This window comes from Pseudorasbora parva, chromosome 24 (genome assembly GCF_024679245.1).
Source record: "Pseudorasbora parva isolate DD20220531a chromosome 24, ASM2467924v1, whole genome shotgun sequence".
Lineage (NCBI taxonomy): Eukaryota > Metazoa > Chordata > Actinopteri > Cypriniformes > Gobionidae > Pseudorasbora > Pseudorasbora parva.
This window is the reverse complement of record NC_090195.1, coordinates 5,434,321-5,460,246: the sequence shown is the minus strand read 5'-3', so window position 1 is coordinate 5,460,246 and position 25,926 is coordinate 5,434,321. Positions and strand designations below refer to the sequence as shown.

Sequence of the window (25,926 nt, the reverse complement as noted above, 5' to 3'; positions counted from 1 at the left end):
TATTAATCTAATTCTTCCTAGGTCAATCAGTCATTGTATACTACTTGTTTTGGTGTCTAGAAAACCAGTGTTTTTTCAGGTGTCGTGTCTCTCTTGCAGCTAAACCCATTGACATTCTCCAAGAGCTGAGTAACGTGGAGACCATTAATGGTGGGGAAGCACTTTTTGAATGTGCCTTGTCACGCCCTGAATCCAAAGACTGCCGGTGGTTAATCAATGGCAAGCCTGTAAAGGAGTCGGCCAACGTAGAGATTGTTTCCTTTGAGAGTGGCCGACGCCATCTTTTGCTCTTAAAGGACTTGCATCCTTGTGAAAACACAAGAGTTACATTCCAAGCTGGCTCTTCATCAACTACTGCTCTTCTGTCTGTCAAAGGTATGGCATTTCTCTTTTATTAACAATAAATTATATAAAGGGTTTTACAACATTTTTTATTAAAAAAAGTTATTCTTATAGGCCATGATTGTATTTTAAATAAAAATGCACCTTATTTTCTATTTTAAATGTTATAGCTTTGATTACAATTGTTTTAGATCCATGCCCTTTATGGATCTCATGCTCTAGTTTCATCATATATTAAGTGTGATGCTAAATGCATAAAGATAAATGCATTTGAAAGTTATGGATGTGTTCTTTACAGCTTGGCAACTGGAGGTGGTCAAGCCTTTGGAAGATAAGACCGCCATTGCAGGAGAACAAGTTGAGTTCACCTGTGCTTTGAACGAAGCTGTGCCTGAGAGTGAAGTGACTTGGTATGCAAATGGTGTTGAGCTTCAACATAATGACCAATGGGCCATGAAAGCCAGTGGCTCTTCCTACAGCCTCATTTTGAAGAAAGCCCAGGCTCAGCCCACACAGGAAATCACATTTGCAGCTCGGGACGCCTTGTCAATGTCTAAACTCATCACAATTGGTACGGGTCATTTTGTGCCTCATTCATTACAATTTGTTTACCATTATTTTGCTGTCTAACCTTTTTTCACTTTGTCTGGCTATTTGTAGCTGTGCCTGATCCCCCTGAAGACCCAGAGCTGGTGATTAAAGGCCCAACGTTCGTTACCTTGTCTTGGTTCACCCCTCTCAGTGATGGAGGAAGCCCAATCATTGGTTACCGTGTGGAAATGCGTCTAGTGGACAGTGTCCTCTGGCTTCCCTGCCACACAGAGCCAGTGTGCAACACTGAATTTCTGGTTGAAAACCTCATACCAGGGGCAGGTTACAGATTCAGAGTGGCAGCCATTAACCGTGCTGGCATTGGAGAGCCTGTCCAGCTGCCTCAAACCGTGACGCTCGGTAAGTGGATACTCACTGAATTGACCAATTTATCAAAAGCAACCTTATAGAGTACATTGTGAATACATTGTATGTTTATCTAACCCATCTGCCTCTGAGTCTGTATAGAAGGCTTGCTATTAGCAGTCTGCCTTCGATCAGGGTTCATCACTCCTGTTCCTGAACATCTTTTTAATTGAATCCAAACACCTTGATTAGTTAATTCAAGTGTGTTTAAATATAGTTGGAACTAAACGTGCAAGAAAGTGACTCTAGGACCAGGAGTGAAGACCTCTGCACTAGATGCTACAGTAGTATTCTGTAAAATCTAACAGTCTAATTTATTACTGAAAGTTCATTGCACATAAAAGAAAAATGTTATGAACTCAAACTGAATCAGTTACAGCTGATTTTTGGTTCCCAGAACGCGTTGCTTCTGAATCTGGAAGGAGAGTAAGGCCATGTGTCCACCAAAGCGTTTTTTCACGCTGCTGGCTGGCGTTTTCAATTGTTTTCAATGAGAGCGCCGCGTTTTTAGAACGCCTGGAGCGCACCGATGCCCTGAGCGAGTATTTCACGCTCACGTGCTGAGCGCTCAGCGTTTTTACTGGTCGCCGAGAGTTAAAGAATGTTCAGCTTTGAGTAAAACTCAAAGCGCTCATCACTGTCACTTTTCACCCAGCCGTACAATCACAGTGGAGGAGGGGCAGGACAAACACAACACAGACCAACCGCCACATTCTGCGTGTCGCCATCAGATGACAACAAGCAATAATAACAGAACAAAATTATTTAAAACAAATGCCAGAGCAAATACTTTACATTGTATCTGCAATTTTATATAGAAGAATCAATACAGGAACAAACTACCTGTGAAATTAGAAAGACCTCCATCCGTATCATAACAACAAGCAAGTCTCAACTGAGGAGAAAAAAACGCTGCCTGCCAAAACGCTCTCAAGCGCTCATAGCGAGGCGTTTTCAGCTGGCTAAAAACGCTTTGGTGGACACACGGCCTAAATGTTGAAATTAAATGTAATTTCATGTTGTTATGATGGTATTTAAAAGGGTTTCTCTTATGTCTGTGTTTAGGGAGGCTTACCATTGTGCTGAAGAAAATAAATAAACCCTGTGGTTATATCGATGATGGGCCAAAGCATGTTAAGATGTTAAAATCTTTACACTGCTTTTTTAAAACATGTAAATGCGCTTGCTGATGCAGGGATATTCTCTTGCTCTTGGAGTTATTCTTTTAGTGAACTTAAATGAAATAAGTTCACTTAAATTAAATGATGCAGTCAGTTTCCTCAAATTGCTTTACAGTATAATAGAACACTAAAAACTACTAGTTGAAAATAAATTCTTGCTGCATTTTTTCCTCAACTGTTCTTTGAATGGACCTTTGGTCTTCAGATGCACCAGTGACCATGACCAAAATGTTGACCAGCTCGAAGCTCCAAAAAGGAAAGATGGTTCGTTTGGAGTGTGAACTTTCTGCAGAGAGTAAATCAGTCGCATGGCTCAAGGACAACAGAGAGATAGAGGTCGGGGCCAAGTACCAAGTGGTAGAAGAGGGCAAGAGCCAAGTTTTGCTCATTAAGGATTTCCAGTCTACAGACCAAGGTGTCTATTGTTGTGTTGCCTCAGATGAGGCAAAGACTTCAGTCAACCTCAACCTTGAAGGTACTTCACTTTGCTTAACAACACATCTAACTTACTATCATGGGAGGAGGGGGTGTTGGATTTTTTGTCTACCTTATATGTGGAAATAATTTCTTGTGTATGTCTTTGTCACCAGGGATGGAAATTAACTTTTTTGTCCACCGGCCACTGTGGCTGGTGGATTTCAAAATCTACCAGCCACTCAATTTTTTTACCAGCCACTTTCTTGTTTTTAACCGATAATGTGTAACTGCACGTGAAAAATTAATACTACAAGCAATACACTACTTAAGCAGTTTATTTAATCTCAAGTCTCAATGAAATGCTGACATTTTCTCTTATACACACACAAACCATTAACTGATATACATTTTATTAAATGAGTAGGTCTCTGTGCGCTCTTTTTTTTTTTTTTTACCTGGATGTGGCATTTGGATGATTTGTGGTCTTTTATGGTTTTAGGTCTTTAGTACCAACAATGAAACTACTAGTTTTGGCATCTTCTGAAGCGTGTTGACGACATACCGAGCAGAACATTGTCAGTTGGGATGCACCGAAATAAAAATTATTGGCTGAAACCGAAACACTAGAAATTATGAAATTTTGCCAATTATCCATTGCATTTATGGCTAATGCTATGACTGTGTAACTTTACTAAAAAATCAAGGGATTACAATTCCATTAATTAATATTAAAGTTTCAAGTAATAAATCAATTACAAATTATGCAAATACTTATTTAGCACATTGCAACAACCAACAGTATAAAATAAAATTCAAACTAAAATGTGTTTTGTTCTTGACCTCACTTATGTGTACATTAAATAATAATGTATTGGCCTACTGGCCTGCAGAAAGGGTACAGAAATTGAATAAAGTAATCAAATGTAAAATAACTGCATATTTAACTGTTTAAATTAAAGATTAATCCTTATTAAACTTACGAAAGCTATTCAATCAAGAGCAGTGTGTGATGTCCTTTTGTTTGACATTAAACAGAGCAGTAAAGGCTACTGCCCCTTTAAGCCCTAATAGAAGGATATGCTCGTCTTTCTCGACTCTATACAGTTCACTTGAGGCGTATTCAGACTATGTCTGCTTGGATACTCATCAAGATGGACATGTTGACATACTTTTTGTGTGAGTTTGTCCGTTTAAGCGCAAGATTTGAAAAATAACAATATTTGCGCGCTGTGAGACGAGTGCGCGCTTTCGGTTGATGCGCAGTGACGGATCTTCTCTCAGCGTGCGCGAGTTCTTATTCGCACCTTCTGGCACTACATCTGGGAAATGACGGTGAAAACGACTGGTCATTTTCGGACACACGGCCGCACTCGCATGAATTGAACAAAGTTTACAAAGAGGGGAAACAGTATGCTATTTTTATTTACCCGCCACAGTGGCCGGTAGGTGAAGCGAGTTTACCCGCCACAGCTCAAAATCACCCGCATTTGGCTGGTGGCGGGTGCTAATTTCCATCCCTGTTTGTCACGTTTGGAACTTTGCAACTATGATTCTCTTCATTACAAGATTACAGTGTTCAAATAACTTTTTAATCTACCCAAACTCTCTTTTTATGTTTTTAGTTTTCATTTTTTTTGTTTTTTTGTTTTTATCTCTTCTGTTGTTACTTTATTCACACTTTCAGATGATTTTTCTTTACAGACAAATTGCTGTTGCTGAGACACATTGTTGATCTATATAATAAACATTCTGACCAACATAAAATGTTACCATATACATGAGTGAGATTTATGATGGCTCCTTGATTACAGGAGGTGACACAACACTTTCTCAGGATGAAGGCAGCCAGCCCAAACTGCCTCCTGAGGCTGCTTCTGAAGGAGATTTGCATGCTCTGTGGGAGGCAGTGGCCAAAAAGAGAAGAATGAGTCGGGAACCCACATTAGATTCAATTTCAGAATTGCCAGAAGAAGATGGAAAAGAAAAGGTGCAAAGCACAGAAGGAAAAGTACCTGAAAAAGAAGTGAAAGAGAAAGACAGACCTGCTGAGCCAGCTCCCAAAATCACAGCAGAGCCTAATCTTTATACCAGTTCTGATGAGGAATCTCTCAGTGGGACAACAAGCTTGGTGTCTTACCTTAAGAAAAGCAGCAAGTCTTCCATGACTGTGGAAAGTCACACAGAGACCATTGCCTCAAAGAAACTGTATGAGCACCTCCAGATGACGGAGCAATCTGTTACAAAGACATCTGTGGAGCCCCTCATGGAAGCTCAGCAAGGGGATGAACTGCTAGATGCTGCTGTCAAGATTCAGGCAGCCTTCAAAGGTTATAAAGCTAGGAAGGACATGCGACCAGTCTTCAAAGAAGTATTCAAAGAGCAGACTAAGGAGCCTAATGGGACAATTCATCTTGAGTGCATTGTGGAGGGTAAGCCAGATAAAGTTCGCTGGCTAAAGGATGGTGAACCCTTAATAGATGGCAAGCACCACCATATTGACATCTATAATGATGGTACCTGCTCTCTAGTAGTGACAGCTGCCACAACCAAAGACACAGGTGTATATACCTGTGAAGTCACCAATAAGTTTGGCATTTCCACCCATAGTGGTAAAGTCACCATAGGGTCAATGCGGGAATCTTCTGGGCGACGACCCCTCACTCTAGGTTACAGTGCAGATAGTGAAGCTGAGAGCTCCTCAGGGAGTGAGATGGATGAGACTTTACGTCAGGCAAGTAAACGATTGCGGCGACTTCTTCGTACTCACCTTCCTCCAGATGTAGAGGAGGAACCTTTTGTGAGTGCGGATGAAGGAGATTTACCACCACCTGATCTACAGTCTTACCGGGAAGACGATCTGTACATCTACATCCGCTTTGATAACCGTGCAGAAGCTCAAGTGGCTTCCCAGCGCTTCCAGGAAATGTTTACTTATCAAGGAGTGCCCATCGAAACGGCCATCATATCAGCAGTCGGTTCGAAGGTAGAGCTTCGTATCACAAAGATTGGTCTCTCCCAAGATGGCTCCCAAACCCCAACTCAGGACAGACCGATGCCTGCATTCATGACAGGAACCCCTGGTATGACACCTCTTCCATGTGGTTTTACTGATTTTGATACTGTTGTTTGGTTCTTCATAAAGTTGCATGGTTCAGTACTGGATTATGTTTGTCATTATAAGGCAGCACTTTTGATATTTACAAAAATGTTGTGACTTGCTTGTTTTGGATCTTAAAGTGATGGCATGTTATGTTTTTGCCTGGTTCGGCATTCCTCCTCAAAAGTATTGCTATGTTCTGTTCTTTTTGGTTTTGTTTGCTCTTCCTCCTTATCTTAATCACCTACCAACCTCCCAGCGGCCCCCGTCTTCCTGACGGAGCTTCGTAGCCAGGATGTTCCTGATGGATTTCCAGTCAGTTTTGACTGTGTAATTGTTGCCAATCCCCCTCCCACTGTGCGATGGTTCAAGGATGGAAAGCTGTTGGAGGAAAACGACCACTACATGATCAATGAAGACCAGGAAGGCCGTCACCAGCTGATCATCACAGCTGTGCTCCCCACAGATATGGGCGTATATCGATGCATGGCTGAAAATGACAGTGGCATCACCTCCAGCAAGGCTGAGCTGAGAGTGGACAGTGAGTACACTGTTAAAAGAAAGTGTCAAATCAAAACTTGCAAATATAGACCAGAATACAATGTAATCCATAAGGATGTCCTATATTGAAGCATTTTAACAAATATGGCACTTTCTTTTACCGGTGCATCTGTGAAGAGTAAGAATGCAACTGCATGGGTTTTGTACGAATAATTGTCATTGTTTGTCTGTAAATGTCCCCAAGATGCTCCTACATTCTCAACATACTTAAGATGAATGCTCTTCTCAATATATATATATATATAATGTATATTGCTCTTCCTCGATTGATATTGATATATATTGATATTTAGAACTAATCATTAATTCAGTCTTGTGTATCTTTCAAGTGTCTTGCAGCTCAGACTATGACACAGCAGCTGATGCCACAGAGACATCTTCCTATGTCAGTGCTAAAGGCTATGTGTCTAGGTAAGATTTGATCATTTAAAGTGATTTTTATGGCATATGTCAATATTACAAATACACAATACATTTCTCTGAATCCCATTTTATGGTAGTTTTAAATGGGTTTCAGCTTGTATTTGGCTTCCTCTCTTAGTTCGGAGCACAGGGACACTGAGGCTTTTGAGTCTGTGGCAGAGGACGAGCAGCTTCCTCAGGTTGTGGATGAGTTACATGATTTATTCCTCAGTCCTGGAGCACCCATTGCCAAAATGAGCGTTAGGGTCAAAGGTCAGCTATGTTTTTTAATGGATGCAAATTATTTTGTTTCATATTCTATTTTATCTGTATTTATGCACTGTTTATTCGCAAGTGTTTCCTTTTTTGCATCTGCACCTGTTGTATCTGCTATTCAACAGCTGATCTGAGCATAATGACATTCATGTCCGAAATCCTTTTTTCTCCATCCTATTTTAAATGACCATGTTTATATTTCACTTTAATTTTTAACTGTTACATTGCAGAAGTAAAATGGGTTGCAAACACAATTTCATGTTCAACACCATTCTGCAGGATTTCCCACACCTAGAGTTTACTGGTTCAAAGATGGCACCCCACTTCAAGCCTCCAGCAGAATTGTATTGTCGACCGAGCGAGATCAGCACAGTCTTGAGATTTTGGATGTTAAGCGCGAAGACACCGGAGAATACTCAGCATACATTAGCAATATAGCTGGATCTGCCTACTCTTCAGCACGACTGAATGTACTGGGTAAATGTTTTAAGCTTTTTTTTTATGTGTTGCTTGGGGTCTTTGTAAGATAATGACAGGAAATGGGAGCATAGTCAAATTTAATTCACATAAACATTTTTAGTATAATATTATAATGTGCTAAATAAATGCTAAAATGTTTGTTTGTTTGTTTACATAATTTCCACTCGTTAGCTCCTGGAGAGCGCCCAGCACCTGATCAGGGACGAATGAGAGGTAAATATCTGCAGTGTCACATTTTCTTGCACATTGTGAATCGTTTTTCCACATGGTGTGGACAGATGCAAATGCATTTTGAAATTTCAGTAATAAGAAAGATTGAGCATGCATATAATTTGCTATGCCACTTGTATTTTTCCACAAATAGATTCAAAGGTGCCACTTGTGCCACCACGTTTCCTGGAGAGGTTCAGCAACAAGAAGGTGAAACAGGGAGCAAGTATAACGCTGTCAGTCAAAGTGGAAGGTATTGTTGCCACAATAAATGAAATTACTTTAAATGCAATTTTGAGAAATACAGCAAAACAATTTTCAGTTGCACGTCACGTAAGGTGAAAACAAGTAAAGCTAAGTCATTGTCTTCCAAAGGTTCCCCAACCCCATCTGTGAACTGGTTAAAGGAAGTGTCAGATAAGGATGTTTTGTGGATCAAGGCAGACACACCAGGTTACAAGGTGGCCAGTTCTGGCCGTCAGCATAGTCTAATCCTTATGGAAGTGGAAAAAAAACATGGCGGCATGTACACTTGCATCGCCACAAACCGTGCTGGACAGTCGGTTAACACAGCCCGGCTGGATGTGGAGACAGGTCAGGAACTCATGGTTTAGTTAATGACCATAGTGATGTCAGGATCACATGACTTTTAAAAAATATATATTATTTTATACCAAGATAATTGCTGGTATATATACATATTTGACTTTATTACTCCTTAAATAGAATTTTATGAATAAATAACCTGATATAATCACCATGCTTATACTTTTCTATCCAACAGCACCAGAGCAAAAGACCAAAGTGGGACCAGAGTAAGTTTAAATATAAAAAAGCTTACAGCTGTCAATTCAATTATTTTATTACTCTAAGGCCCCGATTACACAGAACGCGTTTTTCAGGTTCGAAAACGTGAGGCGCACTGCACTCCCTTTTTTGGTTGCCGTTTGGTTTTCATTCAGAAAAGAGCAGTGTGCTTTTTTTTTATTTTATGTTTCTAGGCAACCCCCGAATCACCTGTACTGTCAGTCAAATCAATGTAACGGTCAACACAACAGAGCGGTCAACTATATCTCTTCGCGGCCTCTCCATTCATTCGATTGGACAACAGAAAATAAACGCGATGACGTTGCACGCTTTTCCTCTCAGACTTTTTTTCAACTTCATGTGCTCGGAGCGCTCCTTCAAAAACGCCAGGCGCAGCAAGCGGTTAAAACGCGAGGCGCCTAGGGCGCATAAGCAGCGTGCATAACGCTCTCTGCCAACCGAAATCCATTCAAAAAAGGCGCCTCTCGCTGCAAAAACGCGTTCTGTGTGATCGGGACAGAGTGTTGTGGAGCTGAGCATGGCCGCTGGAGAGATTGCTACACACAGACAGCTCGCGAGCACCGGAGCTTTTATTATGACCGGACACAGTCGCCGGGCGCCTGCAGTATTTCCGCTTTTCCGATTATGAGGTAAAGCAGCTCTGTTTATCATATTAGAATCATTTAAGTGTGTTTAAAATGATGTTATGACGTTACTCTGTGCGTTCGCTCAGCGCTGCTGTGACATGTTCACATTGCTAAGAGAAAAGCGCTTCTGCAGAATAAAACTGAGAGACGCAATTGACAGGCGACTCCCTCGAACGCTATGCTGAAACGTCCCGGGTCCTTGGTTAAAATAGCAATTTTCTTGTTCAAATGTCAAACATTTGGGATATTGTAAGTACTCATCTGATCAAAATATATAACACTGGCCTAGTAGTTTTTGGATATTTTACTGCAAAAATACTACATAGTGCACCTTTAACAGTTTAAAATGGTTTAACAAGCACACACACCTAAAGCGCATGCACAGAAGCCAGCTGTCACTTTCCCTGGACATTTTTTGAAAATGTTTATTTAATTTGCATCTTTCTTTTATTCTATTTGTCCTATTGTTTTTTTTTTTGCTGATTGCCTTCTGCAATAAAAACATGATTCAAAGGAAACAATTAAAAATATATATATTTATAAAGGTGGATGTATGATACAGTGCAATAATTTGGATGTAGTATTGTAACTAAATGTAGATTTTTGTGTAAAAGACAAACAACTTAGAGTTAAGATCATTCAACAACATTTATAGTAATGTCGTTTTACAAAATAATAAGAATAATTAATAAGAATAATAATCTCTACAAAAAAAATATCTTGGTTAGTGAGGCAAGTAGTGAATGGGATTACATTTTGAAGGCCACAGGCTCAGCCATCAAACACTATCCTGGACTAGATCCAAAAAGCAACAGTATGAACACAAAGTGGTCTGAGACCACATTACTTAAGTGGATCAAAAAGGATCTGAGTCATCTTTCAGTGACAGGGACAGTGTGAATGTGAAGAGAACTGGGTGCTTTTTCACTTGGTTTTTCACTTTCACTTTTTCGCCTCTTGATCTACCTAAAAGAATCTGAGTTCGGTTCATTTAAAGAGCACCCAAGTATGGAAACACCATAAACATTCTTACAGATTAAGATGTTAATATTTAATAATAACATTTTTTTCTCCAGGGCCCTGGGAATTACTATTAGCCCACCAGAGGAAGCGGGCAAAGGTATATGATGTACTATTTAAATATTTATTTAAATTAATTTTTTAACTACGTTATACTATAAATGTGCTGTCAGATTATATCAAAGAAAGTGACTGCCATGTGATTTAATTTGCAATTTCCATATAAGTGATTATTGTGATAACATCTTAGGAGAGATCAAACTACCTTACATGGGTGAAGTGGGTTCAGAGGAATTCTTACAAAAACTCACAAACCAAATCACAGAAATGGTATCTGCCAAGTTCACTCAAGGTAAGAGAAAACACTATATTTTTTTCTTTTAGATAATTTTCAGTCAATAATACTGAGCTAATATTTTTAAAACCTGCACTGCTGCGGTACACACAGAATCACAATATGAATACTTTTTTAAACAATCATTCTTTAGCTATATGTCATTGTTATTTTACACTATTACAACTATATTGTTTTAATGTAGTCTTTCTCTACAGATGCATCCTAATATTCACTCAAAACAGTATCTGTTTTTGAATGAGCTTTGCGTGTGCCTAAATGCTTTGAATTTATCTCACAGGATGTACTGAGTACTGAAATGGAGTATACCTGTTTAAAATTCACTTTTGACAATTTTTATGAACATATTTTCCTGGACTTCCCTTCTGTTTATATTATATATATATATACCCAAATTACTATGCAGTTCACTCACAAAATGTTTATAATATAAAACCTTATCTCTCTGGATCCCCCAATTCATATGCAGTTCACTGACTAAATATATAAAACCTTATCTCTCTGGATCCCCCTTTTCCTGTGCAGTTCACTGACTCCATTCTTTTGTCTACCCATCAAACTGTCCATCCATCCTCTCATCCCTCTATTCACTCACATTCTCATTGAAGCATTGATTTGTTCAGACAGCTTACAGAACCATCAAGTGTTCCAGTGGATGAAATCTTGGCCCAAAGTAACCAGTATGTATCCGCAGAACCTCCAGTGTATCACACCAGAACTTTGACTTTTTCTCCACGAGGCTATGCTTTTGTTAATTATGTTGCTTGTATATTTCTTTAGTTCTCAACATAAAAAAATAAATACCTAAATTTAAGATACTAAACATTTTTTAGAACAAAATGTTTGAAGTATCGCCTAGTGGTAATAAAGTCATGGTTCTTTAAAATCAGGGCCATTTTGTCACAATTCAGAATAAAATGGACATTTTGAAATTCAGTGTCTCATTCTTACACTTTCAAGGTGTCTCTGTTTCAGTATACACAAAGAAAAATGAATGAACGCTAGCTGCCATTCATTTAGATATGGAATCGCATGAGCAATACATTAATGTTTGTGTGGGTACAATTTTGTTTTTACACAAGCATGATTACATCTTGATTATAGACCTTACAGGTGAGCTCAAATGATAGTTACTGTTGTTATTTGCATCATTTTTCTGTGGGGGGAAAAGGCTCTATAATACATAAAGCTTTTCTGAATATTTTCTAATATATTAGGAAAAAAGCTCAATCTACTGAATCCCAAACTTTGTTTTACCACCACTATTAATATCTTCTTTATATGATGTTGTCACTGACCCCATTTTAATTAGTTGTAAGAGAAGATATATACAATTATAGGCTAAATAAGAACAATTGCTGCTTAGCTTACCTTCTCTTTATGGCAGCGAAACTGGACTGTTTTCCTCATAAATCGTTCTCGGCATCCATTTTGGAGATATTATTACCACCACTAACGTTATATATCTTCGCGAGCTGTGTAACTTTTAAACATATGTATGTTTTAAGCTAACGCTTCAGTACCGTGATTACAGTAGCCTTGTTGTTGTTACTATTAGTTCCGGTATTTTAAAAAAGGCGGCAAGAGCCGAAGAAGTCGTCATCGCGCTTTTGCGAGATTAAAAATGTAAGCATGCGGTTGCTTAATTGGCAGTAGTGTGATGTTAATTATTGTGGTAATAAAACACTGAAGCGTGACTAGCGAAATGTCAAATATGTGCTATATAAATATATTTTATGAAATTTATTCTCCCCATATGTGCGAGTGTGCTACAGTTTGTGTTGTTGTAAGTACTCATTATCACGCAAACAACATGTTTATTGATGTTTTATATAGTTTGTATTTTGAAAACCATTGATATTCTGAAGCAGATGTTAAATATGTGCACAGTGTGTATTATTATTGTTTAAATTTCATGTCCAGAAAATTATTCAATTAGATGCTGACTGCTGAATCGCATAACCTGAGCAAATGTTTTGTAGTTCACATGTGATACTAAAGCCATTGCTGTCAGAGCTGATAGCCTACTTAAACATTATTGTGTCTTTGGAAATGAGTATACTTGATACATTATCCTTTCTTCCTCTATCCTTTCTGTCACTGTCTGCTTCAAGCTTCTTTACGTGTCCCGGGAGCTGACAGTGATGATGACACAAAAACACCATCAGCATCTCCATATCACGGCCGATCACGCCCTCCATCTCTGATCGCAGACTCATCATCTGAATCAGATGAAGGAGATGCCAGGGGAGAGGTATCACAAATATCTTAATGGCATCAACAATTTTATTATCATTATTGCATTCTGTTTAAATAGGAGTTTTATTTTTATTTACCATTCATTGAAAATGGGAAATAATATTATATATATATATATATATATATATATATATATATATATATATATATATATATATATATATATATATATATATATAATTCTGTAGTTCATATTATTTATTATGTGAGTTAAGCATCTGGTTAATATTCAGTTCCCATAAGGTATTTAAAAACAGAATCCAGAGCATTTTCATATTTTAAAGTGAAAAGAACGTTACACATTTTCCAAATGTCTCAATGCATCTGTGCAGATGTTTGATATCTACGTGGTGACTGCTGATTACAACCCCATGGGTGTCAGTAAAGATACCATCGCTCTGAAAGAGGGCCAGTATGTGGAGGTTCTGGACTCCGCCCACCCACTCAAATGGCTGGTCCGCACCAAGCCTACCAAATCCAACCCGTCTCGCCAGGGATGGGTCTCACCTGCGTATCTTGATAAAAGACTGAAGGTCTGTTTAATAGATAAATGTGAAATAATAGATAAAAATTGATTATATGTAATGCACATAATGTAATGACAAGTAGAGTGTCCTTATAATTTCTTACTAATGATGGCTTTGTTGTGTTGTAGCTGTCTGCAGATGTATCAGACCTCCCAGAGACCACCAGAGAGGAAGTCACAGAAACGGAGTACAAGAAGAAACTCTGGTAAAAATTGACACATTAAATGTCCATTTTATTCTGTACTAGAACTTTACTCATTCTTCCTCTGTTTCACGTGCATCTAGTCAACTTGTTCAGGAGCTGATCAACACAGAGACTGAGTTTCTGAAAGAGATTGAGTTCTTCACATCACACCATCTGAAGCGCGTGGATGAGGAAAGTACGCCACCTGATATCGCCAGCCAAAAGGAAACCATTTTCCGTAATATCAGTGATTTGAAATCCTTCCACAGCAGGTACGAAGTTCAGACTAGCCTAGTGTCCTAGTTCAGACAAGCCTAGTCCCAGACTATAATGTATGTTTGAGCTGTTTTAACTGAAAGCAACTTGCACTTGCATATCTTAAAATATGTCAATACTATTATTTTGTCTTAAAATGCGCACCAATAGTGTTTTTCCATGGCACGTTTATAAAAGCTACTTTAATGCCCTAATTGAACTAAGGTCTTATGCTGACTTAATCTAAGCCCTGTCTATGAAACCAGGCCTATATCTTACATTTTCATTCTTAAGTAGCGTGTAAAGGAAAAAGCTTGATGAAGACTTGACTGTTGTCTGTTTTACAGCTCTTTGCTGCCTGGTCTGCGTGATTGTGACACGGATGATGACATTGCCATGCATTTCTTGAAAAACTCTGAAGGTTTTGAGAAATATCTGCAGTACCTCATTGGACAATCACAGGCTGAGTCCGCCATCAGTGAGAAAGAAGTGCACCAATATTTCAAGGTGGGTTTACAAAATACTGACAGTATGGTGAAAACTGACATTTTTCTTTGTCTGTGAACTTAAATCATTTGTATTCAATCGACACTGAACATAACATGTTGTATATGTTTCATTAGAATTATACAGTCTCAGAGTTGGCAAATCTTGACGCCTCAGAGGGTCCAGTGCTCAGTATTAATGCTTACCTTCAGAGACCATCAGAGAGAATTCAGAAGTACAGGGCTTTACTGAAGGTAATACAACCCTGAATACCACAATACTGTGTTTCTGTGTGAAGAACAATCTCCAATCTCCACTTATAAAATGCTGAATAACTATCTAAAAATGTGCAATTGTGTCATGTATCCTGTGATGCATAATAATTGAAAGTGAGCATCCCTTTCCAATTCCCCATGATTTCATTACAGGAATTGATCCGGAACAAAGCAAAGAACGGTCAGAACTGCTGTTTATTGGAGCAGGCCTATGCAATGGTGTCATCCCTCTCCCAGCGCTCAGAGAACACACACCATGTATCTCTCATAGAGAACTACCCCGCCAATCTGGAGGCGTTGGGAGAACCTATTAGACAGGTACCCTTTAACCTACAGGATAATTGCTTTGTGATAAAGTGCTCTCACATTGCCTATTTTCCCTTTCTTGTAGTATCAAACTACCAACTTGCTTGATGTGAAGTACTGGGTTTTTCTTGCTTCCACAGGGGCCTTTCACTGTTTGGGAAGGAGCTCCTGGAATTCGAACATCTTCCAGAGGTCACCACCGCCACGTTTTCCTCTTCAAAAACCATGTGGTCATCTGCAAGCAGAAGAGAGACACAAATATGGACACCCAAACATATGTGTTCAAGAATATGATGAAGGTTGGAGTTTCAAAAGTGTTTTAAATGACTGTAATTAAGTGGCACACATACACTGCTAGACCACAAACAATTTTTTTGAATGTCAATGTTTGGATTTGAATAGGCGAATGCATAAGAGTCAATGATTGGATGATTATTGCAGTTAAATAATAAGTCGCTGAATGTCTTTGCGATGTGATCGAGGAGACTTTACTGAGTGCTTGACAGAGTGCTTGGGACCAACAATTGGCACACCTCTTGATGGAAATAAATGCTGTGATGTTATTTCAAGAGGTCCATTGATTTTTGGTAAAGATCTTGTATTGCCAATGCAACACATCCCAAAGACTTTCAGTGAATTTAAGCTCTGGACTCAGAGGAGCCGATTCATGTGTTAAAAAGATCCTCACAACCATTCTTTCACAATTTGAGCCTCATGAATCTTGACATTGTCAAGATTTCTTACTGATTTTGTCTCGTAATGTCATTCCTTAAATAATATTTTATAAAAAAAAATCTAATGTATAATAAAAAATATTTTATTGTTTTGCTTTAGCTCACAAACATTGACGTGAACGAGTCTGTGGAGGGTGATGAGAGAGCATTTGAGATCTGGCATGAACGTGAGGACTCCGTGAGAAAATACACACTGCAGGCGCGGACTGTCATCATCAAGAACTCATGGCTCCGTGACCTCCGTGACCTTCAGCAGCGTTACAGCATGCCGGCGTGGAGTAAGTCGCCAGCGTTAGCATGATGTACATGTTAACATGGCTCACCTAGAGCACTGCAGTGATGAAGTGTTTTTTAAGCCAACGCATAAGTCAGGATCACCCGTTTCCTTTTGGACACTAGCTTTTGGACTATTGCTGAAAATAAGCTCTGTAACCAACAAAAGTTTTGTTCATCATGATAATCTTCAAAAATGAACAGAACCTTAAAATTTTGAAGCTTAAAGGTGCATTGTGCAAATTTTAGTGGCATCTAGGGGTGGAGATTGTGAATTGCAGCCAATCACAGCTTACCCCTCCCTTTCGCAGCACATAGAGAAGCTACGGTGGCCGACACGGGACGTCATTGTCTGAGACAGCAGAGAGTGACCAGCGCTCTGTAGAGTAGTTTGTCCGTTTAGGGCTACTGTAGAAACATGGCGGCGCAAAATGGTGATTTCACTTTAAGGAGACCTGTGATGTATGTAAATAGAAATGGCTCATTTTAGGTTAATACAAACATAATGGTTCATTATGTAAGGTCTCTATACACCACTAAAAACATAGTTATGTATATTATATTGCATTTATGTCAATAGATCCTCATGAATTAATTTTTATTTTATTTTTAATTAAAAAAGTTTAATATCTGGAAGACATTCAAACAAACAACATGTCAAAACCTCTAATCCTCCAACAACTTTTTTAATAATTGAAATTAATCCTGCAAGTTGAAAGGTTTGAGTTTGAATAGTATGCTAGAGCGCAATTATAAACATAATGAGGCTGTAAGAGCGAACTAGTCAGTAGATGAGTTTACCAGTTCACCATGATGATGTTAAATGTCCCTGATAACCTTTGGAGTCTTATTTAGCCACTGCCTTTTTCAAGACACATAAAAGCTTTACAAGAAATTATAATCAATACTGATTTATTTTGTCTGATTTATTTTATAAAACATGAAAATATCTTGAGCTTGTGTTCACCACAGACCTTATTTCAGGCATTTAAAAAACAAAACATTTTAAAAATGTAAATTATAGCCTATAATATTTAGCGTTTTACTGTTATTACAGGCCTTCCAGATTTCGACTCAGTGTTGACAGACTTAACAGCAGAGCTCGGACAGACAGTAAAGCTCGCCTGTAAGGTCACCGGTTCCCCTAAACCACAGGTCACCTGGTACAAAGGTAAGGAACCTAATCTTGGGTGTTTCTTTCTTGATGTCTTCTAAGTAGTGAAGTAATTCATCCATCCGACTCTCACAAACAGACGGGCGAGCTGTGGAAGCGGATCCTCATCACATCATCATTGAGGACCCGGACGGCTCTTGCACCCTCATATTGGACAACATGACGGCAGATGACTCTGGCCAGTACATGTGCTTTGCCACCAGTTCTGCAGGAAACGCCAGCACACTAGGCAAAATCACTGTGCAGGGTGAGCCAATTAAGAGCAACCTGATGTGACTTACTTAGTAAAACCAGTTTCACAAAAGATTTTAATTTCTTAGTGTTTATTTATTTATTTATCCAATCTTGCAGTACCTCCACGTTTTGTGAATAAAATCCGGAACGCCACACTCTTTCCAGGAGAAGATGCTCAGTTCACCTGCACCATTCAGAGTGCACCAAGTCCAAAGATACGGTAGTCATTCACTCACTCATATTTACAATGCCATTCAAACATTTGGGGGTTAGTAGGATTTATATTAAATATAATTTATGTTACAAACAAATTCTATTTCAAATACATGCTTTTCTTTTGAACTTAAAGATAATAACACAATTAATCAAAGATAATAAATGTTTCTTGAGCAGCAAATCCTCATATCAGAATGATTTCTGAAGGATCATGTGACACTGAAGACTGCAGTAATGATGCTGAACATTCAGCTTTGATCACAGGAATACATTACATTTTAAAATATATTCATGTCTTCCATTTCACTGACAGAATTAGTTGAGTTAGTGTTAAACTATGGCATTTCCCTGCATAGATGGTTTAAGGACGGTAAACTACTGACAGACCTGGAGAAGTTTCAGACGTACAGTGAATCGCGCAGTGGAGTGTTGGTTCTAGTTATCAAGAACCCTGGAGAAAGAGACCTCGGACACTATGAGTGTGAGGTATGGAGATCCTTAGTCCTTTCAGTTCTTACTTTACTCCAACCCTGAGGAAGATAAGTCAATGATCATCATCAAAATGATTAATTTGCAGCTGTCGAACCGTCTGGGCAGCGCCAGGTGTGCGGCGCAGCTGATCACTCCTGCTGTGGCAATGGCGGGAGAACGTAGAGCAGATCAGGCCATCACTATAGAAGGTAAGAAACGTCTGTCAACAAGTATAACGCTGTAATGTAAATTGACATAAATTTAAAGTCTGACTGAATGAATTTTTCAAAGCAATCATGTTTATACCTCTTTAACAAGCAGAATTCACTTGAATTTGACAACTGAAAATAAATGTTTTAAAAAGATGCGTGTTTGATTATGTAACTCATTTAATACCATTTTATGTTGTTTTTCAACTAGTAACAGAACAAGAGACGAAAATACCGAAGAAAACCATAATTATGTAAGTCTCATAAATGCACCTAAACAAACAGCCATTGAAAAGTTTGGGGTCAGTAAGATGCTTTAAAAAGAAATGAATACTTTTTCTAAGCACTTTTACTAAAAAAGTCTATTTCAAGGGATTGCTGTTCTCATTGATAATAATCATAAAGGTTTCTTGGGCAGCAAATCATCATATAAGAATGATTTCTGAAGGATCATGTGACACTGAAGACTGGAGTAATGATGCTGAAAATTCAGATTTGAGTTATGTTATAAAATTGATGTACCACTACCGATAAGTGTAAACAGCTTTACATAACACAGATTGTAAATTTGATGGCAGATTTTTATTCACTAATGCTATGCATTCTGTTTATGTCTACTGTGTGCATCGATCATGAATCATACTCACAAATGTGATTTTTCCATTTTAAGCGAGGAGACCATCACCACAGTGGTGAAGAACACTCGTATGAAACGGCACGCGTCCCCGCGCCCATCGCCCATGGGAGCTTACCGCTCAGAGACGTCCACTCCCGAACTCCCGCCGAGACAGAGACGACCCCTGGCCAGGAAGACTGTACCGACAGTATATGTTCAAGAGCCGGAGGGTGCCACGGCTAGGAACCCAAGATGGGTGGAAGTCGAGGAAATTATCGAGTATAAAGTGAACAAATCACCCAAGTTACCAAGAAGAAGGGGCGTTTCCCCCGGCAAATTCTCACCAAATCCAAACACTAATAACTCCAACAACAAGTTAGTAGAGGACGCCGCAATGGCTCTGCAAACGTCTTCTGGTACGGATGAAGAGGAAAATGTGCAGAATGTGTCTGAGGTTGACAATGTGACAACATACCCAACTGTTACAGGAGATATTAGTGACCCGTTTGTATTGGTTGACTCCGATGAAGATGATGAGGGAACTGTAGTCTTGGAGCCCGAAGATAACGAACTTGGTGACCGAGACTGCAAAATACTGACTGATGGGGATCGAGTTCTTACTCTTGAAGACCTCGAGGACTACGTGCCTCAGGAAGGCGAGACTTTCGGCAGCCGTACGGACCATCACGTCCCTGTTGAGAAGCCGAGTGAGATCTCGGTGTTGCAGAGAGAAATCAACGAGCCTGTCATTGGAAAGCCCATTCTGCTGCACGTGGGACGTCCGGTGGCATCCGCAAAGCCCCGCATGGGTTTCTTCGGTTCCTTCAAGGAACATATTTCCAGCATGTTTGCTCCAGGTCCATCGGGGAGCAGCAGGCGAGAGAAGAACATACCTATCCACGTGACGGGAGAACCTTCATCCAGCCGTTCACGTCGTGCCAGTAGCTTCGCGAGGTTTGATGTCCAGCCGATGTACTGCTCCGAGGTCCAGAGAGGAAAGGAGGGAGGTCCGCAGAGCTTCAAAACGCAAGTGTCCGCGCAAACCTGCAGCTACACACCAACTGGACAAGTCACTCTTCAGATCAGCAAGAGGAACCCATCTGAAAAGCAGTAATCCAGAGGAAACCACTCAGGATAGAATCGTTGAAGCTTGTTTCCGGCTTGCAAAATCAGGACATACAGTAGCCCTAGTCTTAAATGGGAACACTTCTGTAAAATCTTGCAATCTAATTCAATCACAAAGCTTCTGGATCATTCCATGTTGAGGCGACAAATTTTGCATACGATTCACTTACCAAACTCGATGCCTTTATATCCTACCCAATGAAGACTTTCTAATTACTTGAGAGTTCCCGTAAGCGTGAAACCAAACGTTCAGCTGCGCTAGGGAACGGCAAGTTCAACATGAATGTGCAAATTTGGACAATACAGCTGTCTTTTTGTCTAAAGGACATTCTAAGAAATACCAAATTAAACTTTTTTGGACTCCAACAAGATGTGTATGTGCTGTATGGAATTAATGTACCTCAGCAATACATATATACAAAATATTTGAGTTTTTTTCAACACCTAAAAAGCCAGATCAAGATGAGTTGATGTAATACACTGTGCCTTGCTGAATCCAACGAGGTCTGTGTTAATGTATCAAAACCTTTGGATGCGTCATCTTGAAATGAAGACTATTCAATGTGGTCAGCATTTTAGTGTTGAAATATGAATGTATGCGGTTTTGTAGACGGACTGGGAAAATTTAAGAGTTAAGAAAACATAACAAACACAAAATCTATTTAATGACTTTAGAAGATTTATTTTAAAAAGTATTTCTTGTGCAACATGACTTTAAGCACATAGTATTTACAGATTTAAAAAGTTTTAAGATTTACTGGAGTAATACTAATATATATATATATATATATATATATATATATATATATATATATATATATATATATATATATATATTAAACGTGTTTGAACTTAAAATTGTCAACCAAAATTTGCATGTGTAACATAATTTGTTGTTTTGGTGGATCACATGGTTTGAAAAGTTTTGGTAAAAGCAAAATAAATTAGAAATGCCAAGGGTGTTCAGCTGATAAAAGAAGAAAAAAAAAACTTGAATAAATATAAATAAAAATGTACATCTTGAAGTTCTGATGCTGTTGCTTTTAAAAAATAAAAGTATATTTGGATGTGTATTATATCACATGATATTGATATTAAAGAAATGATATTAAAAAAAAATTCAGTTTATTATTCACTGTCTTTATGGTGTATGGTGAAAATCGCCGGACACGCACATTTGCTTTCAATATTGCACTCTCATTTATTCATTTCACTCTAGACATGCTTACCTATGTGTGTAAGTACACATCTTCTCTGTATACATACTAAAGTATGTATACACCAACACACACATAATTAAACATGTAGAATTGTACATATATATTTATATAGACGTATAAATTTACATGTACGCACATTAATAAAAGAGTGCACACAATGCACTCTTGCACACACGCACGCACGCTCTCACACACAAATGTCATGCGTCTGTGGCTCAATGTTTGTCTCCTGTACGTGAACACGCACGCACTCACAGACACAAACGTGTGTGTGTGTGTGTGTGTATATCCCAGACATACTTCATATCCAAAAAGGTTCCTTTGAAAACAACACCAGGTTGTGATTTTGGACACTTTTTTAAAGCTGAGAATTAAAATGAAACGGAAAACAAAAAAACGAGAAGGCATGGTGCCGTTTCGTCCAATCATAACCGCAGGTAAGGGGGTCAATTTGCATAATGTATACAGGTTAAGATTTTCTTTCCTATATTTATTTTTTTTCATAAAGAACTTTTTCTCTTTTTATATAAACAAAGCAGAAAAACAAAAACGAGAAAAAAAAAAGAAACTAAACTCTACAGAGTAGGTCCCCATCCACAGTCCTTTCTGTCGACAGGGGTGACATCAAGCTGTACAGCGCAGTCAAAAACATATGTATCAGCTTCATTTACAGGTACAGCCATAATCAAGGCACAAAGATCTACAAGTAGATTTTTTACTCTCTTTCAATAAAGTTGTACAAAATAATATAACATTTTATAGTCTGTACAGGAAAGGAAACAAATCAACCTTGCACAGTCTGTACAAGATAAGAAACTAAAATAATAAGAAATGGGGCGTTTCTTTTCACGGGTGTTTTGCCATCACGTTCTCAGGACCAAACCGAGGCTTCAGCAATGTTCCCGGAGCCCCTCCTCCTCGTTTCAAATGCCCCGCCTCCTTCCCATGAAAGGGGGCGGGGCCACTCCCACCATCCTCTGACCTGTCCGCAGCCTTAAGAGGGACAGAAATTCATGATGTGATGCTACATTGTGTGTCCATCTTCGTAAAGAAAAGCGTCAGTCAAAACCGGATGGAAAAGTGCATTACTTCACTTCGTTTTCCCAGTGTTCGACAAACCCCCAGCCTCTCACCCCGTCCCCGCCGATCCCTGTCCTTGGGCGATCTTCAGTGTTCGGAAACAGAAAGAGCAGCAGAGAGCCCGATAGGTCAGGAGATCAAGGTTCGGGGTGCGAGACTAGGACTCCTGGAGGTCACAAGGTGATGCGATCTTCATAATCTGGCAGGCGCCAGATAATATACACGACGATATCATTTTTTTATTTGAATAAAAAAAAAAAAGGAGGTAGCCAGAGGCTTCATGGAATGGCAAAAACAAAGGCAATCCAAATAAAAAGGTGGGGGGAAACCCAGCGGCCCTCTCCGTCTTCGACCCCGCCGACCGAGCGACCCGAGTTAAAACAAAAGGACTAAAAACCGAAGGGTGGTGTGCCAAACGTCAGTAGTATTCTTTGCCTGCGGTTTTGGCCTCGTGAGCGTGGGAGTTTGGAGCACAAGGGTCTCGGCGAGCCCGAGTGAGATCACAAGAGCTCGTACTGCCGCAGGTGCATTCTCTGGATGATGTCTCGACAGTCGTTGAAGACCCGGCGGATGTTTTCCGTGTCCACTGCACATGTAAAATGGGGGTAACAGTAGTGACGGCCGTCTCCGCTTTCTGTACTGATCCTCTGTGAAGAGAGAGGTGGACAGTTACAATTAGGCATATCATGTGGACGGTTCAGGCCTAAATGATAGAGAGTCGGAATTTTAACCAGAAGTCGTGGAAAACAGCACTGCTTGGGTTGTGTGTGTGTGTGTGTATTTGTTTATATTACATTGTGGGGACCAAATGTCCCCACAATGTAATATAAACCTAAGGTCACCAGCCAGCGGTCCCCACGATGTAAATGGATTTATAAACATACTAAATCATGTTGTTTTGAAAATGTATGTTTCCTGTGAAGGTAGGTTTAGAGGCAGGGGCAGTGTGTGTGTGTGTGTGTGTGTGTGTGTGTGTGTGTGCGTGCGTGCGTGCGTGCGTGCGTGTGTTGGGTAGGTGTTGGGTAGGTTTAGGGGCAGGGGCAGTGTAGGGGGATAGACTGTACAGTTTGTACGGTGTAAAATGCATTACACCTATGGAAAATCCCCAAAATTCACAAAAACACAACCTGTGTGTGTGTGTGTGTGTGTGTGTGTGTGTGTGTGTGTGTGTGTGTGTGTGTGTGTGTGTGTGTGTGTGTGTGTGTGTGTGTGTGTGTGTGTGTGTGTGTGTGTGAGCCTGTTTATGTGGTTTATGAGGACACAAATTTGTATAACTACATGGGTATTACACTGGTATTACACTATAAATGTGGTTTATGAGGACATATCAAATATCCTCATAATTCAAATGGCCTTAAAAACATATTAAATTATGTTTTTTTGAGAAAGTAAAAATGCAGAATGTTTCCTGTGATGGGTAGGTTTAGGGGCAGGGGCAGTGTAAGGGGATAGAAAATACAGTTTGTACAGTATAAAAACCATTACGCCTATGGAGAGTCCCTGTAAACCACATAGACCAACATGTGTGTGTGTGTGTGTAAACAGCATAAAAATCAGAGTTTTATAAAAAATAAAATTTCCATATATATATGAAAAATAATCTTTATAGCATATGTATGTGGTTTTATTCGTTTTTTAACACTTTTTATTTTTACACTTTTACTATTGAATGAACACAAATGAGTGAATCCAATGAATCAGTGTGGATGAGGAATATAAAGTAAACAGCCTATGTTTATTCTTTGGAGGTCCGCAAGATGGCACTGATCAACGGTTTACCAGATGAAGTGGATTAAGTAGTAAAGAGTAAATTATTGGTCAAAAATGTTAGTAAAATTGGATTAATGGTGGACCTCTATAAACTGCCCATCAACTGGGCTTTTTAGATGCTTTGCTAGGAAAAATCAAAACAAAGTGACATTTGAAAATACTAACCAGAAACTCATCACGAATGAAAAACTTGGCTCTTGTCACTCTGGGATCTTCACCTGGTTCAGGAGTTACTGAAATAGAAGAGTTACAGATGAACACACTGGGAAGATGACACACATCCATCAGTTGACTCAGTTCACTAAGCTGAATGTGTGTAAATTTGACTGATCTGATCCTGGAGTTCAACTCTCTAAAGCCCCTTTCACACTGCACGTCGGACCCGCAATATTCCCGGAACATTGCCGGGTCGCTTTCTGTGTGAAAGCAACCACCCGGGTCGGGGACCTAGTAACATTGCGGGGTTCGATCCGGGACGAGCGCTGTGTGAACAAAAATCAAAACTAATGCCGCAACGTGTACGTAATCGTGCGACTCCTAGAGCTTGTTTTTCAATAATACAACCCTGCAGTGCCAGAAGAGCTCGTCTGTGTTTTAAACGCAGAGAGTGTTCGTATACAAAAGAAACTCAAATTAAACAAGCAGAAATGTGCGCAAACTGGACACAAGTCGAGACCACGGAGCTCCTTACTATCCGCGCTGAAGCTGAGATCGCTCGCCATTATACGTCACATCCGGATGTCACGTGTCAACTCGACCCGGGACCGTTACGGGTTGTGTGTGAAAGCGCACATATTACGGTATTTCGCTGGCAGTGAGAATGGACCAAATCTAGCGGCCCGGGAACAAATGCCGGGTCGCATTATCCGTGTATTTGCCGGAATCGCAGTGTGAAAGGGGCTTCAGACTGCCTTTACACTGCAGGTCTTGATGCACAATTACGACCTGGTGACTACATCTGATTTGTTTGACGTCCCGCTTACATCGCCTTTTAAAAGCGACCAGTATCCGATATTTGCATTTACACTGTACACTGGCGAAACAGCCTAAGACGCTCTTAACCGGAAAAGGAAGTAAAATGGCACGATATGCAATGAACGCAGACAAAATGATTATTCAATGTTTTGTTTTCCGCACTTTTCCACACATCTTTAAAGGTCAGCAAAACAATTCTCTCGTAAGGCGGAGAAAAAGAGGAGAGCCCTTGATCGCAGTTCGTGTCCACCTGAGTTGACGTCATTCGCCCCAGTCCCTTTTTCAAAGACGCTCGACTCGCATCTACTGGGGAATATCCGATTCGACCGCTTACATGGCAGACATGCAAATGCACATATCAGATTCATATCGGATTTATTACCACATATGAGTGAGGCCTGAACCCGATCTGAGGATATCGAACATTCACATCATATCCGATCTGAGCCACATGAGGAAAAAAAAAAAATCAGTCACTTGAACCATGCAGTGTAAATGGGGCCTAAGGGTGTTCACATCTGTAGTTCGGTTCGCTTGGTTCATTTGGCCTGGACCAAAAACAACAAAACAACACATTTATTCCTGGTCAGCTTAGTGTTCAGATCGGCATTTTAACACTGAATCTAAAGGCATAGCGATACGATGACAACCTGATTGGTCGACTTTTATGGCGTATTGCCTATTTTGAGACGGAACAAAACGAAACATCCAAAACAATGCTGTGTGCTGGGCTAAATGGTATTTTGACCCGCTGAGAACTTGTGAAGAACTTAGAAAATGTGTAA

The 25,926-nt window shown here is 39.6% G+C and overlaps 2 protein-coding genes across 3 annotated transcripts in view; one reads left to right on the top strand and one right to left on the bottom strand.

Annotated features, from left to right (window-relative positions):
* obscnb (obscurin, cytoskeletal calmodulin and titin-interacting RhoGEF b) overlaps positions 1-20,088 on the top strand; it is a 57,797-nt gene extending 37,709 nt beyond the window's left edge. The window contains exons 51-82 of the mRNA XM_067435274.1: positions 100-375; positions 641-913; positions 1,003-1,293; positions 2,686-2,955; positions 4,709-5,977; positions 6,254-6,535; positions 6,885-6,966; positions 7,097-7,230; positions 7,513-7,710; positions 7,885-7,926; positions 8,078-8,176; positions 8,299-8,517; positions 8,708-8,738; positions 10,454-10,497; positions 10,648-10,749; positions 11,376-11,432; positions 12,867-13,006; positions 13,344-13,544; positions 13,667-13,743; positions 13,824-13,994; positions 14,325-14,484; positions 14,601-14,717; positions 14,892-15,056; positions 15,185-15,343; positions 15,879-16,056; positions 17,109-17,222; positions 17,305-17,472; positions 17,577-17,679; positions 18,032-18,161; positions 18,253-18,355; positions 18,567-18,609; positions 19,026-20,088. Of these exons, the coding sequence (XP_067291375.1) occupies positions 100-375; positions 641-913; positions 1,003-1,293; positions 2,686-2,955; positions 4,709-5,977; positions 6,254-6,535; positions 6,885-6,966; positions 7,097-7,230; positions 7,513-7,710; positions 7,885-7,926; positions 8,078-8,176; positions 8,299-8,517; positions 8,708-8,738; positions 10,454-10,497; positions 10,648-10,749; positions 11,376-11,432; positions 12,867-13,006; positions 13,344-13,544; positions 13,667-13,743; positions 13,824-13,994; positions 14,325-14,484; positions 14,601-14,717; positions 14,892-15,056; positions 15,185-15,343; positions 15,879-16,056; positions 17,109-17,222; positions 17,305-17,472; positions 17,577-17,679; positions 18,032-18,161; positions 18,253-18,355; positions 18,567-18,609; positions 19,026-20,085 (6,758 nt within the window). The 3' untranslated portion in view covers positions 20,086-20,088. The remainder of the gene's footprint in view (positions 1-99; positions 376-640; positions 914-1,002; positions 1,294-2,685; positions 2,956-4,708; positions 5,978-6,253; positions 6,536-6,884; positions 6,967-7,096; positions 7,231-7,512; positions 7,711-7,884; positions 7,927-8,077; positions 8,177-8,298; positions 8,518-8,707; positions 8,739-10,453; positions 10,498-10,647; positions 10,750-11,375; positions 11,433-12,866; positions 13,007-13,343; positions 13,545-13,666; positions 13,744-13,823; positions 13,995-14,324; positions 14,485-14,600; positions 14,718-14,891; positions 15,057-15,184; positions 15,344-15,878; positions 16,057-17,108; positions 17,223-17,304; positions 17,473-17,576; positions 17,680-18,031; positions 18,162-18,252; positions 18,356-18,566; positions 18,610-19,025) is intronic.
* Positions 20,089-20,942: 854 nt separating this feature from the next.
* The window catches only part of gnal2 (guanine nucleotide binding protein (G protein), alpha activating activity polypeptide, olfactory type 2), a 38,452-nt gene continuing 33,468 nt past the window's right edge, over positions 20,943-25,926 (bottom strand). For both annotated transcript variants that reach the window (XM_067435264.1, XM_067435265.1), the window contains exons 11-12: positions 24,332-24,399; positions 20,943-23,043 (exon numbers count right to left, since the gene is read on the bottom strand). In XM_067435264.1, the coding sequence (XP_067291365.1) occupies positions 22,897-23,043; positions 24,332-24,399 (215 nt within the window). In that variant the 3' untranslated portion in view covers positions 20,943-22,896. The remainder of the gene's footprint in view (positions 23,044-24,331; positions 24,400-25,926) is intronic.